Source organism: Aphelocoma coerulescens, chromosome 4A (assembly GCF_041296385.1).
Source record: "Aphelocoma coerulescens isolate FSJ_1873_10779 chromosome 4A, UR_Acoe_1.0, whole genome shotgun sequence".
NCBI classification, from domain to species: Eukaryota; Metazoa; Chordata; class Aves; order Passeriformes; family Corvidae; genus Aphelocoma; species Aphelocoma coerulescens.
The window spans coordinates 4,195,122-4,209,857 of NC_091018.1; the positions used below are offsets into that span (position 1 = coordinate 4,195,122).

General features: G+C 40.9%; 1 protein-coding gene across 4 annotated transcripts in view; it reads right to left on the reverse strand.

Moving 5' to 3' along the window:
• The window catches only part of DACH2 (dachshund family transcription factor 2), a 249,801-nt gene that overhangs the window by 55,070 nt on the left and 179,995 nt on the right, over nt 1-14,736 (reverse strand). For all 4 annotated transcript variants that reach the window (XM_069015047.1, XM_069015048.1, XM_069015046.1 and 1 more), the window contains exons 4-5: nt 5,219-5,374; nt 2,004-2,176 (exon numbers count right to left, since the gene is read on the reverse strand). In XM_069015047.1, the coding sequence (XP_068871148.1) occupies nt 2,004-2,176; nt 5,219-5,374 (329 nt within the window). The remainder of the gene's footprint in view (nt 1-2,003; nt 2,177-5,218; nt 5,375-14,736) is intronic.

A 14,736-nucleotide genomic window follows, 5' to 3' on the forward strand; every position in this document is an offset into this window, starting at 1 on the left:
TGTTGCTGTGGAGATACTGTGTATCCTCTAGTGCAGGTGTTGGGGGAAAAAATTGCTGTAAATGAGTAACTCACATCAGCAAGGGCCTGCTAAATAACACCCTGAAACCCAAATGCTTGCAAAAACTGCAGTTTAAATTACAAAGGACTAGCATTGTTTACAAATAGGTATTTAATCTTCATTTTGACATAATGGTAACATTTAGAATACAATCAAAGCTTCTGCAAGTTTACTTCTGCTACAAATACTCCACTGCAGTTTAAATTAGGGTTTTGTCAAGAGGTCACTGAACAGGTAAAGAAAAGGTTATGGTTTGAAATTAATGGAACCTCAACTAATATCTAACAATTTAATGACTTCCATTAACTAATGGACAGCTGGACATCACAAAGAGACGTTTTCCCCACCCAGCCAACAACTGTTCAGGTACACTGAAGATAAAGAGAAGTTTTTACAGATCTTAATCCTGAGTAGGGATCCTAATGGGAAATGTCACCCCTGAATTTTCTGAACCTCCCCAGAATCCAAGGGGGAAAAAAAAAAAAGTCAACAAAACCAAAGCATTCAGAACAAAATTTGCCCTAAGCTGGCAGTGGACTCTCAGTAAAAAAGAAAAAAAAAACCTGAGGCAATTTTGGAGCTGCTCAGGGTCAGAAAGAAAATCAGAAGGAAAACAAACCTCTCCAAAACCTCAGCAACCTCAGAGGGATGTAGTATTTTACTGCAGGGATGTGATGAGAGACATTTGCTGTCCCCCTTGAGAGGATGTTGCTAGCAGAACATACAGGCATGAACAAGAAAAATGTGCTTGGGTACTGTGAGTTTCTTTCCCTGCTTGATTTAGAAACAAAATCTCCTGCAGCACCAACCTGTGACAAAAGGAAGTACAACACAACCCTCACTAATGTATCCTCACAACTGGCCTGTAATGTTGGAAACAGGAACTTGCTCAATGAAAAAATAATGAATCGCTATAATTAATATGTTTTACAATAAAGATATGAGAGGTTAAGTTCAGCACATCAGTGAGTTGTTAGAATAAAGCAACTCAGATTCCAGAGTGACAAGAATACATGAGTGTAAATAAGCACAAATATTGAAATGAAGACATTTACTTTCCAGAACAGATAGCTCTATAGACTCAAGTATTTAAACCCAAAGAAAAATGGACTAAACTAATGAACTTTCAAAGCTGACAACATTTTACTTTGTCAACAAGAAACCCACATGTGCATGGACACACACACACACACACAAGTCAGACTGCTAACACCTTTAATTTTTGCTCAGTAAGAAGTGGACACACTGTTTTAGAGAATCCCATCACACCAATCCTTCACATGCACTGATCCCACACACTTCTACTTGGAAAATTTCTTATTTTAATGCATTTTTGAGTGTGTGGCAGAACGGCAGCTCTCCACAAAGGCAAGAAACTTTCTGAACAACCTGCTTGGTAGAGACTACAACAAGCCTTTCAAAATACAAACATGTTTTAACCAACCAGAAGGAAGTTCAGGTTTGGCTACCAGAGACTCTTCTCACTAAAGTACTTGTGATAATTTTCTGAGGTTCTGGATTTGCACTGCACTGGAGTTCCTGTTATGTTCCACAGCCTCACTAAGGTACTTGTGATGATTTTCTCTGCTATTTACCTGCTCTGGATTTGCAGTGCACCAAAATTCCTGTCATGTCGTACAGTATTTTCTCTTAAGTTTGACTTCAAACAACATTTTAGAAGAGTTACTGAGCTTTCACAGATCTTACTCTAGCCTGTAGCGAGTGTTAGTGTCCATTTTTAATTACATGACAGACTTACTGACAGATGAGAGCAGCTGAACCTCTTGGCTGCAGTGGTGGGTGCTGCTCAGTGTCGGGAGCAGCCCAGGTGAGCTGGAGCAGTGTGACCTCACAGCCCCATCCTTCTCCTCCCTGAGAGGGTCCCTGCAAATGCTCTGTAAGCCAAGAGGAGCAGCTTTGAGCAGGTGGGAGAGGTGCCTTACCTTGATGACGGAGGCCCCAGCCCTGGAGAGGGGGCTGTGCATCTGCGCCGCCGCTGCCATGTTGGCGATGGTGTTGAGATGGTTCATCTGGTTCATGGCCATGGCCACCGAGGCTGGGGGGAGGCTGACGGGGAGCAGGGGGTGCGGCATCATCATGAAGGGCAGGTCTATCCCTGCGGAGAGCATGGCCACGTCACTGAGACACCCTGCAGGGCCCACACCCCACTGCCACATCCACCACGTCACTTGGACACCCTGCAGGGCCCACACCCCACTGCCACATCCACCACGTCACTTGGACACCCTGTAGGGCCCATGTCCCACTGCCACATCCACCATGTCACTTGGACACCCTGCAGGACCCACACCCCACTGCCACATCCACCACGTCACTGAGACACCCTGCAGGACCCACACCCCACTGCCACATCCACCATGTCACTTGGACACCCTGTAGGGCCCACACCCCACTGCCACATCCACCACGTCACTGAGACACCCTGCAGGACCCACACCCCACTGCCACATCCACCACTCACACCCAACACCCAACAGTACATCCTAACAGTTCCAGGGTTCCGTAGGGATAACTCTCTGTGCAGCCCAGGAAAGGCTGGTTTGTGCTGGGGAGAGGAACACACAGCTGGGGAGTGACACAAAATGAATGTACCAGTTCAGTGATCTCCTAAGTAAGAGGAATAAAGAAAAAAAACCCCCACAAAACATGCATATAATTTGCGTGTTTTCCAATACATCAGATGATAATTTATTAATAATTTTATCTGATCATACACTCCTAAGAACTCCTCTTCCTATTACCACTTCTCAGCAATGTCACACTAAATCCTTATACTCTCTTTCTTGAATCCAGGAGGCTGTGGCTTGGACTACAGACACCACTGAACGATTGTACAGAAGGTCTGTGAACTGCAACACGTAATGAGAGGTTAAAATTGTTGCCAGAGGTTTTAATTTTCAAAATGTCACTTTAAATTGTCTTCTGCTACGGATATAAACCAATTTAAGAAGGTATGAAATTTATTTGGACGAACTTGCAGATCTTGACATTGCCAAAAAGGTGAAGTTACTGCTAGCAAGAATTGGATTCTCATACTTCATTAATATCCATTTCAGCATGTATATTACTTCTTGTATTTAGTAATGACTGCACTGGAAAGCAAGACCAAGACACCAACTGACTCAAAAAATTGTTCCAGGTTATTGTGCATTCAAGAGCTCTTTAGAGGAACCACTTGAAGACAGCTACTTTAGGGCCAAAATTAATTTCTCAGAAAAAAGAATCGGACGACTCATTCTGCCAGACTAAAATGTCTTGCCATTTTTCTAAATGACATTTAGATTAGAAATCCTCATCAAAAAAAATTCAGGTGTAAGTATTAATAACACAAACATAAAGCTAGTCATTACCACTTACCATTGAGATTGGTTATTGTTAAAAAGTTTTTAACTTTTGGCTCTATCCTAACTATTTTAAAGGAGAAGGCCAGTCATCATTTTGGTGTATGACAGAACTAACAATAAAAAATACCACTGACTGACATATCTTATGTTATTCCTATAGAATTTGACTCCAGTGATATAAAAACACCACGGTGCTCACCAGGAAAGGCAGAATTGCAATATTCCCAGCTCCCACACTATTTCTGTTTAACATGAGCATATCATGATCAACAACTGTGATGTCTAATGACTCACTCTCTATTTTATATGATGATCCACGCCAATATTAATTATGATAGGCAATAAGCAAGGCCCACATACATCTTCCCTCACTTCAAACCACACTGAAAATCCCCTCCAGTGCCTGCATCCATAAGCCTTTGTTCCCCTGCAGATCTCCCTTAACAGCCCAATAATCTTTCCTCATCCTCTATAGAGTTCCAAAACTCCCAGACACCATCTGGCCACATTGAGTTGTATGTCTACTTAAAAGTCCAATTGACATGCAAACTAAATGCAAACTACAAACAGAATTTAACAGCACATCACCAGTTTTAAGACACAATCCGTCAAACATTTCAGAGGACTATGAGGAAAATATATCCTGCACTTGCAAATCATTGGGCATAATGTCTGACATCCAGTAAACCCTTTAACAGCCTATAGACATTCACCTACTACTACAAAATCCACTGGAAAATATCCTTAAGAGCAAAGAACATAGTATGCCTGTCTGTAAGAGAAATCCAGGTATTGACCTATGCAAGAATATAAAATGAAGGGATAAACTACAGAGAATTTGAGTTCTAGGACCTGGTGATTTTTGACTACTGACACTTGACCCAAAATGCTCAGGTCCATACCTTCCCACAAACAAAGCAGACACATTTTGTAGGAGTCACTTCAATAGCTTTGATTTACTCAAGTCTGGGGCCTGACAGAGGTAGCAATGAACCGACTACTCCTCAAACTGTCTAAGGAGCCAGAAATGTCACTCATCCACTATAACTAACACCAAAAATCAGCTTTCGGAACTTTCAGGATGAAGAGCTTAAACAAGCAACAAGAGTTCATAAATAATGAGCTTTTCATTCTTCATCCATCATCAACCACTGGAATAACTTTATTCCTCACTAATTTTTAAAACGTTAATCCCAAACGTCTTTCTTGGAAAAGTTTTTACTTCCCTTCCTTCCCTCTTTGGGCACAAAGAAGGGGAACTGATGGCTTCCCACCTGCACCCTTCCTAAGGGAAAGAAAAAAGATGGCTTTAAAGGGAGCTGTAAGTTCCAAACCCAACCTGTATCATTTTATTCCAGTTGTTTTGGATAGCTGGGTTCAGTGGATGACCTTTTTTAACTGGACATTTTGCATTTATTCCTTGCTCTCCTATTTTATTTGGTGGGTCAGCATTTTCATCTGGAAGAGAATTTTCTCACATAGCTAAAATTTTAAGCAACTTTATGATTATTTTCCCTTTCATTCCAGGCCATAGAAATGTCAAGTAAAGATTGGCAGTCCCAAACCCAGTAGTGAGTGACTATTCCAAGAGGGAATAGTCACTTGGACTTGGACTGATCCCAGAGGGTGGCTTGGACATGAGGCTCAAGTGCAGCCAGCAGTGGAAGGACTGACCCTCCTGTCACTCACGTGTCTCCCATCATTTCCCCCCCTCCCTGAGGCTGGGAAGGAAGGCAAGCCCAGCCCCAGGGAGGCTCGAGGCAGTTTTTTCCCAGCAGGATCCCAGTACGTACTGTTGGTGAGCAGGTGGTTCTGCTGCAGAGGGCTGAGCGGGTGTGCACTCCCAAGGCTCGACTGCCCTGACAGTGTGGGGTGGCCAATGCTGTGCTGGGATCCCGTCGTAATGGGAGACTGGAGCTTGTCTTTATCCCAGGAGGATTCACTCCCACCTGCAAAACAGGGCACAACAAACCATGAGTGGCATGTACGTTTATTTAGAGACATTTTGCTTGGTTAGCAATGAGCCAACACTCCTTACCACAGCTGAGCATCTGGCACAGGCACAGCACCTGGAACCTACACCTGAATTTTTCAAAAGCTAAATTAATAAATAAGCACTAGGGAAAAAAATATTTTTAGATGCTTTCAGCATCACCAACTTTCAAAACACTGGTTTCTGGAAACAGGAAAAGCTAAATGTTTGAGGATGAAATCATCAGTCGTGATTAAGTAAATTATCAGAACAGGAACATCTGAGAGGCTGAGTCACAATCTCCTGCTATCATAGGACATGAGGCCACCAGTCCCTGCCAGACTCATCTAAGTCCACCCTCCTGCTCATCAGGTCTCTGCACTACCAATCCTGGAGGCACTTGGCCATTCCCTCCCTCCAGTGTCACCACATTCCAGCTGAAATTCACCCCCGAAGAGCTTACAACAGTTTATCCTCGAGCTTTGTTATCTTTGAGCTTCAGTAGCTCCCCCTCCACTGCTGGGCTTGACCCTGGGGATGCCCCATGTGCAATCCTTCACTTGGCTGGGTTAAATGAGCCGGCCACAGGCTGTGCTTGGAAATCATCAATATCCAGGAATTTCAGCTTAGCAGTCCAGATATCTATTATGCACAGTAATTACTGTCTACAGCAAACACAAAGTCTAGAAAACTGAGCACTTGATGTCTCGAATCTCTGTCTGGTCTGCTGAAGAGACAGTGTTCTGCAGCAATTTTACAGACTGTAGTTTTTTCAGTATTACACACTTGAATACTAAATTCCTTTTAAACAGCAGGTTAAGTAGAGCATGTTAGTGAATTCCAAAATACATCTGGTCCACAAAACAGAACACCTAAAAAAAAACTTAGATTGAACATTTCTAGAGTTAAAAGGTATTTTAAGATCACCCCCCTCTCTCAGGTACACCCCACACTGTCACTTAGATTATAGATTGTTACAAAAACATGTAACTGCAGTATTGATTTTGTTTTGAATTTATGAACAAGAATCTCAATTAGAGTAAGTAAACAGATTACTGGAGTGCAGCAGACAGAGGCAGAAAGCAAAAAACCATTTTAATTGAATATGAAAGTAACAGAGAGATTCCAGTCCTTATGACAACACTTGGCTAATAAACATGATTAATACTGCTAAATGCAAAAGTTTGAAAGATCAGTGATTGAGAAAAAAGGAAAACACTCCATCATTTTAGCACTATGTCCAAGTATGAATTACCTTCCTATAAAAGAGTTGTAATTTGTAAAATGATGAGTAATACACTGACAAAGAAAGATACACTAAATTATGCCATGTGATATAATATAGCATGGCGTAGTGCAGTAATTAGAACTACTACAGTTGAGGCTGTGTCAGCATCTTTGTTATTTAATATACTGTATATCAGCTCTTTCAAATAACATTTGACTGCTATATAGTGTAGAAGTCGTTCACTTTGACTATCGTGAATCTGGGGTGGTATTATTTGGTGTGTTTCACAAGTTAAATGTGTAATTTACGAAGGACTTTCTGAGGAAATGTCAAGCATTTGATTTTATCTAGTGAGTTTTAATCTTCTCCATATGATTTGTCAACAAATTTGACACTTACACTCTATTCTTCCTCAAAAAAACCACACATACTTTCCCATGAATTTTTTGCTCAGGAACAGATTTTGTAGCTGTAATTTCACAGATCAGGGCACTGGCCACAAAAATCGGGCCCAAGACAGTATGATAGAGATTTCTGAATGAAGAGAAAAAACTGAGCCTGCATCTGAAGTTTCCCTCTCCCCGTGTTCCTCTGCCCCTGGTAGTTCCAGCCCTGAACACAGACGGTCTAAACTCAGCTCATTTAGTTAATTCTGGAAGTTTCTCTTGACTTTCAGAGCCTCGTGGCCCTGAGGCTGCAGTACCAGAGCCCCACCAGCTCTCTAAGCCCAGCTCTACAACCACTGCACATTCCAGAGGAAAATTCCATTATTCCCAATTTACAGATGGAGAACTGCCCTGTGAAGAAAAGCAACTTGCTTACGGAAACCCAGGAAATCTGCAATGGAAGGGGAAACCAAATTTAAATTATGTCACACAGTCCAAATCACTGGACCAGTTCTCCTTACAGATGGGGACAATAATAACTTTTTCCCTCTGCAAATTCCACTTGTAAATCTGCTCCAGTATTCAGTGCCAGCAACACAAGAATAAATTGCAATACACTTATCTCTACAGACCATTCCTGTATTCTTATGTTCCCTATCACTTCTCCTTAGAGAAAGAAAAAAATACAGCCAAGTGTACGATGTATAATAAAAGTGGGTGTTAAATGAAATGCATCCTTAGCCTGCAGTATCCCACAGATAACAGCTCCATCTCTCCATCTGGACTGCATTTACTATGGAGTAGGAAGTCTCTTAAAAATAAAATAATAATTAGAAGTTTTACCTAGAACTGCTCAGGTGTGGAGTGTTTTCTAAGGGCCGTGTGATCAGCTGCAACTGGGAAACCTGAGGGGCAGAATTAGGAAGTTCCTCCCCAGTGAGGAAACTGAACTGGAAATGAGTCAGGGCTCATGGTCCTGTTCCTGTGCCCTACACCACAGAGAGCTTTGATTCATCCTACCCACAGTCCATTTACACAGCTAAAAAATAACCATTTTTAAAGAAAATTTGCATTCTTCCCTGGAGCATCTATGCTCATAGGGTAAGAAAAAGATTACATATAAATGTTCAGCAAGCCAGAACCAGACTCACCGTGTAAAGCAAGTATGTCACATGCAAACCTGTGGTGACATACTCAATCCTTTAAATGCCACGCAATGTTAAAAAAAGGTATTTATTTTTGAGCACACGATTTTCTTATTTGGTGACACAGCTGTCAGCATGTTTGATCAGCAAATACATAGCTGGCATGCAACATATCAATGTGTATTTTCAAATTCTTTGTTGCCATAACAATTAGAAGTGAATACATCCAGAAAAACTGAATCCTTCTTAATGCTTCAAATTTGTGTTCAACCACAGTTTTTCAGATTTCTGTTCATTGCCATTTTTTGTCCAAATAGGTGGCATCCATAAAGCAAAGATGTCACATTTTGATTTTAATTTTTTTTTCTAATTTTCAATCCTGTCTTTTGTATGATGAGCTTATAGTATATACACAGATGTTATTTCAAGTAATTTCTTTTAGGTATACAAAACATAAGGGGAAAAATATATAGAAAAAAGCAAACATACACTACTAAGAAAAATGAGATAAAAGAGCAGTGGGACCTACCTCTTTTATATGAAGAGAAATACAACTTTTTATTTATTTTACATGAGAAAGAGTATTTCATTTTAAAATAGTAGTAACTTGATACATGAGTGCCACAGGAATATTATTAGAGCACCCAGAAGTCTGTTATTTGTCAAAATGCCAATACATCACTTATACACTTTACCAAAAGCTTTATGCTTACTCTTACCCACTACCCACATGACCTTGCCTCCAACAGATAAAACTAAAGGACAGAAAGGTAATTTTTCCTTATCTTGTTTGCATTCTGGTCGATCTTGTCCCAGAACAGATTGTACTCAGCATTAGAGAAGGGAAAGAGAGACGAGGACCTGCCCCCCCAGAGCTCCTGATGCTTCGCAGGTGCACGCACAGAGCTCGTGGGTACCTGACCACAGCCAGGATAAAGGGGAAGAGAAGTCTGGGCTGCTTCACCCACCCAGTTCAGAGCACACAGCAGAGGTGTGGGGCAAGCTCTGCTCTCAGCTGTGCAGCTAAAAGCACAGTATGGGTTAAAGAAATGCCTGAGTGCCTGCACTGTCCAGGGAAATGCAGTGCAGGGCACAGATAAAGATGGACTCCATGGGGGTGTGGGCAGTTATTTATTACATCATAAATTAAACCTGGCATTTACCACTCTGAAAAGGTTATTTGAGGTAAGTTATTTACCAGTGCATGAATCTCACTAATGTTAATCTAAGCAGAAATCAGGTGAATCTAGGAGTTAAATCACAGGTACCACGAATAAACAGGGAAATTCAGCCCAAGCAATACATACACCTGCTGTCAGTGACAGATCCCCACAACCCCACTGGAAGGTGATTTACCACCACATACAGGTCTGTAAGTGAAGTGACTCTGTTTAAGTTTCATTTATTGGAAGGAAATGCGAGTGATAAGCTCAGCTTCATTTTTTCTGAAAATGCTGCTATTCATCCATCATTAACTTTAGGTAAGGTACCTCTTAAAGCCAAAAGTTTTCCAGCAATAAGCCTCTCTGTGCATTTCTATTCTTCAGAACAAAACCCCAAGATCTGTTGGGTTTTTTTCTTTTTTTTTGGTGAAGACATACCTGTAGTGATTAAATTAGTGTCTTGGTTTTAGGTATTGAAAGATCTCCAGAAAGCAATCAGAGTTCAATTCGGTGACAGTTTCTTTTCATTTGGTTTCAAATTCATTTTATCAGCCTTAAATCTGTCTGGTTGAGCTAAATGAAATCCTCTCTGGCAGAGCTACCTTCGAATTCCACAACCACACTGTTTCAATCTATGTCTGTCATTTTACTTTTTGTTGTGATACATTCCTGAAAAATTGAACTCCAATTGTAAAAAGCAATACCATCTTCAGTGGCCAATTTTATTCTCCAATTATTTTTAAACACATTTTTCATCCTGTTGGGCATATTAAGCGTAACAACAGCTGCAAAGAAGAAAGTATTCAGTGCATTGCTATTTCAGCACTGGTAATTCCAAGTATTCCTCACCTCTAACTTCTTTCCTAAGTGTCCAGCACATACAACAGGGCCTTTAAAAATGTTTGGATTATACAGAACTCCATTACTCTCAAAACAACACAGGCCTTTCTGCCAGCACTCCTAATCCCTGTATTTTCTGGTGTTCCAGACTATTTTACCAATATCCCAATCTCACCCTGATATTGGGAAAAATGGTCACTTTTCTGGTCTACACAGAATATCCTCTGCAAAAACATTGCAGCCTACAACTTTCAGTCAACATTTTCCTGGTATCAACCTTTGAGTGTCCCAGGAAGATAAGATTAGGTCAGAAACAATTTTTGTCATATTTGATAAACTGAGAATCTCACTGCAGGACGGTCAGGAAGAGACCACCCAGGTCTCATTCCTGGTCACCTGTCAGTTTCCAGTCAGAAAACCATAAAACTGCTCTGGGTCAGGATTATGACCCATTTAACCCCAAATTCTGTCCCTTGTACTGGCAGTAGTAATGTTATTTACAGAGGCCATGCAAGTGTGGACACTTTCTGTGGTCCCTTATTACTCCCAAATGAAATTTTCGAGTTTAAGAATGGGAACAAGATTTTTAGTCAGCCCCCAAAATCACTACACCCATCCGAAAATCTAAATGGCAGATCTGCAATGCATCTAAAGCCTTAACCCATGGATTTGTCTGCCTGTAGCTATTTGGCTGTATCAACTTTTGGACTGTGCCCTACAAGAGAGCCATGAAAGTGTGTAGGGTAGGATATTAAAACTCAAGAAATCCAGTGATGGCTTTACTGGGCTACTTCCAAAAACTTATCAAGTGGTTCAGCAGATGTAATTACTGCTTAGCCCTGCCAAGGCTTTGAAATGTGCCCATTAATTCAGCAATTCCCAATCTGTCCATCAGTCAGTCATACTTAAAAAATATGTCTGTCAGGACTTAGGTGAAGTAATCTGTTGATAATTACACAATAAGAAGGCATCTGAAATCTGAATATCATTTCTAAACTTCTCTGAAAGTCTTGATGACAGGAAAATCAAAGTTTATTTCACAGCAAACAGGACATTGAAGGTAACTGGGAATATGTCAGAATATTTGATGCCAATTTAATTAAGAACAATTAATTCCAGGAAGATACTTTTTGTGAAGATAAAAGCAGAGTTGCAATATTTATCTAGGAACTTAACCATCCCTCCCAAACCATCGACTGCCTCCTTTAAAGTGAACAAAGAAACAAGAAGGTGGTAAATGAAATGTGTTCTGAGGTTTCAGCGTGCTGATGGATGATTCTGGTGCTGAAGCACAGCCCCAGACGAGCCTCCTCAGTGCCAGTTACCTTGGCAGCTGTGATTGTCCTTGCATGGGCCTTTCCAGCCAAAACAAAATCTCCCCGTTACAGCCAGGTGCTCAGTGTCCAAGGCTCTGAACAGCAGGAAACCTGGTCTCTCTCTCACACCAGACAGAGCCATTCATCCCTGCAAACTGTAGCCACACAAATGCTCCTAAAATACAACCAAGTGTTTTCTACTGTTTTCTGTGACCAGTGTAGATGAACAACTGGCTGCAGCAATTCAACTTCAGCATCACCTTCAGTACTGGCAGCTGTACTCCAGAACACCAAATACACCTCAGTGATTCAGCTTCCACAACCACAGCACCCTGTGAAAGTTACATTTAACAGGACAAAACATCAGACTGGCCAGGAATTTAGACATGAACTCTTATAAAAATTGTCACTAAAATGCACTGGTACTCACAAGCACCTCTCAGAGCTAGATACCTGTACGTGCACTGTATGAAAAACCACCTTGTGTTATTTGAAGGTGTGTTTTGGGAGGATTAACTTGGTGTTTGTTGTCTTCCCCTGACATCTCCTAGTTCTTGTGGTGGATTAAATACTAAGTTATGAAACTCTATTCAGTTTCTTCTATAGAATGTGAAGTACATTTATTGCTAACATTTTTAGTAACAACTGCGTGACTTTATTGCTATTTATTTTTCTATACAAAGATAAGAATGATGTACTAGAACATGGTATCTCTTCTGGTTTAGGACCATCAACAAAAAAAACTGTTTTCTACTGCAGGACCACAGCCTGCCTTCAGAAACACATTCATTTCACATAGAGAAAGAAGGTCAAAATTCTGGTCTGTCATGTTTTTATTACTGTTGATGATGCACAAGCCAGAAATAAAACAGCTTAACTTTCAGATCTTGAATACAGTTTGCAGGGCTGCCTGCCAGAAAGGATAAAACATCCATCCTTCTGAACTCCACCACTGCAGCCAGCAAGTGGGGAACCAGGATTTGTATTCCAGTGATGATCATCACCCATACCCTCACTCACCACAATTTACAATTTTCTGCCTTGTTTCAAATTACTTAATATTTTCCCATATTTAAGAACATACTGAAAGAACCACTGAGATACATCTACTGTGTATTTTTACCATGACTGTAACTAGGCAGATAGTTTAGTTTGACCCTGAGAGGCTTTGAGAATATCTTGACACCCAGGGCAGACAGGTAACTGTACAAACCCAGGTTACTTGAGCTTCAACAATTCATTATTTACTATTTCTTTGAAATAATTATTAAGAACAGTTCAAGATACAGATGGCAATCTGCTGAGTTAATCTGCAGTGACATAAATGGATCATGTATTTACAATCTTTTCAAAATCTCCTAATACTAAAAAATTCCATATAATACAAAGTATATAATAAAGTCTGTGGCCTTAACACACACCTGGACAGTCTTCCAAACCTCCAAACTCACTGGAGATTTTACCAGAGAATGAGAGGCTGCCAAGGGATGCCCAACACATTTTTATGTAGAAGAAGGGCTCTAGTGAGATTTAGTGCCACAGTCCCAGTTTCTACAAAGGATCAGTGAGTGCAGCCTCTTGCACAGTTCCACCAAGCTGTGTCAGGATGGGACCTCTGGCCAGGTACACATCCATTCTGAAGGTGCTCTGTTTTTACATCTGACAGTCAATCCCTTGCACTAAACACTTCTGATTTCCAAACAATTGAGAGTGCTGCCAGAACCAAGAGAGCCCGTGAGAAACCCAATCCACATAAAAGGTCAGCAGGGACATCTACTGTGTTCCACTTAATGCCAGCCTAAAAATAACACACAAAAACCCCCTGGAACTACTTTAGCAGCCAATTTGATACTTCCTTTCCCAATCACTTTCATTTGTGCTCACAGTAATATTTGAATAGGTTCCTACCACAGCACTTGGACATCCCACACATTCAATCCATCTTTGCTTTTCAGAACATTTTTCTCCTTCAGCAAGCCTGGCCACTGGGTATTCCCATCTCCTCCAGGAATACCAGTGGGAGTTTTGCATTAGATTCTCTAAGGAGCAGATCAAACCCCTAGAAATGATCAACAATGTCAAATAAACCATTCAAGAAAATACATCTGAAACTTGTTACTGTGCAAAGGATACTCTGTCTTCAAACCAGCATTTCTTTCTGAGCTATACAAAACAATAAATAACAACTACTATCAGAACAAACATTATTAAAGTGTTGATATTAATACCTGATAAAGTGAAAATACTTCTTCAGAAGAGAAAGTGAGAGGTTTCTGCAACAAAACAGAATAGCACAGTGCCAAGCTAAACTTAACTAAGCTTGAGGTTTTGGACAGGATTCATTTCTGCTTGTGGTATAAGTATGCACCACCTTGATTATCATTTAAAAAAATATTGACAGCTTGCCTTCTCATACCAATGCCTGGTAACAAATTCCAAATGTTTTGTCACATTTCTTGTGAGCAATGCCATCTGCCAGAGGTGGCATTTCATGGCTGTTTACCCTGACTCCCTCCAAGAATTCATCTGCCACTATCTAATGCTGCCTGAATAAAGGGGATTAAGACTCTGATGCAACAGAGACTATTGATAATTTGGTATAATTGGGAAGAAATGAAGATAAATGAGGTTGAGGATGGAGAGGCAATTAGTTGAGCTGCCTGTACAGCTGTGTTCTCGGCCTGGCTCCCCTGGCCTTTTCTTTGGTGAGGTATGTGCAAATTAAACGTAATGACAAATACACTCTTCCCAAAGCTCTTTAGTTTGCAAAGCTTAAAGATCTGTTTTTCACTTCTGAGATTCTGGGCAGTTTTCTGCTTAAAAAGAAAAAGGACAGAGGATCCCACTCTCTGCTGAGGTTTTTAAAGAGATGCATTTTGTCCCAGCACACCTATGGCAAAGTACCTGTGGTTCCAGCTCAGCATTCCCAGCGCTCCAAAGCCCAGGGCTTTGTCCAAAAAGTGAAGGATTCTGCTCCCTCAGTGCCACAGACAGCCTTGGTCATCCCACAGCTCCAGATGTCTTCACTACCTCTGTTCTGCAAATAACCTCTACCCACATAATTGGTCAAGCAACAACCCCACACCATGATCCCCCCTAAAGCCAAGCCCCACAGTTTGCAGCTGAACCTCCACTTTATAAATTATGCCAGTTTTTAAAAATACTGGTCCAAAAAACCTTTGAAACTTCTAAAATACACATTTTCCTCTACAAAACATCTTGGAAGTGATAAGATTTTTTAGTCATAATACAAAGACAGCT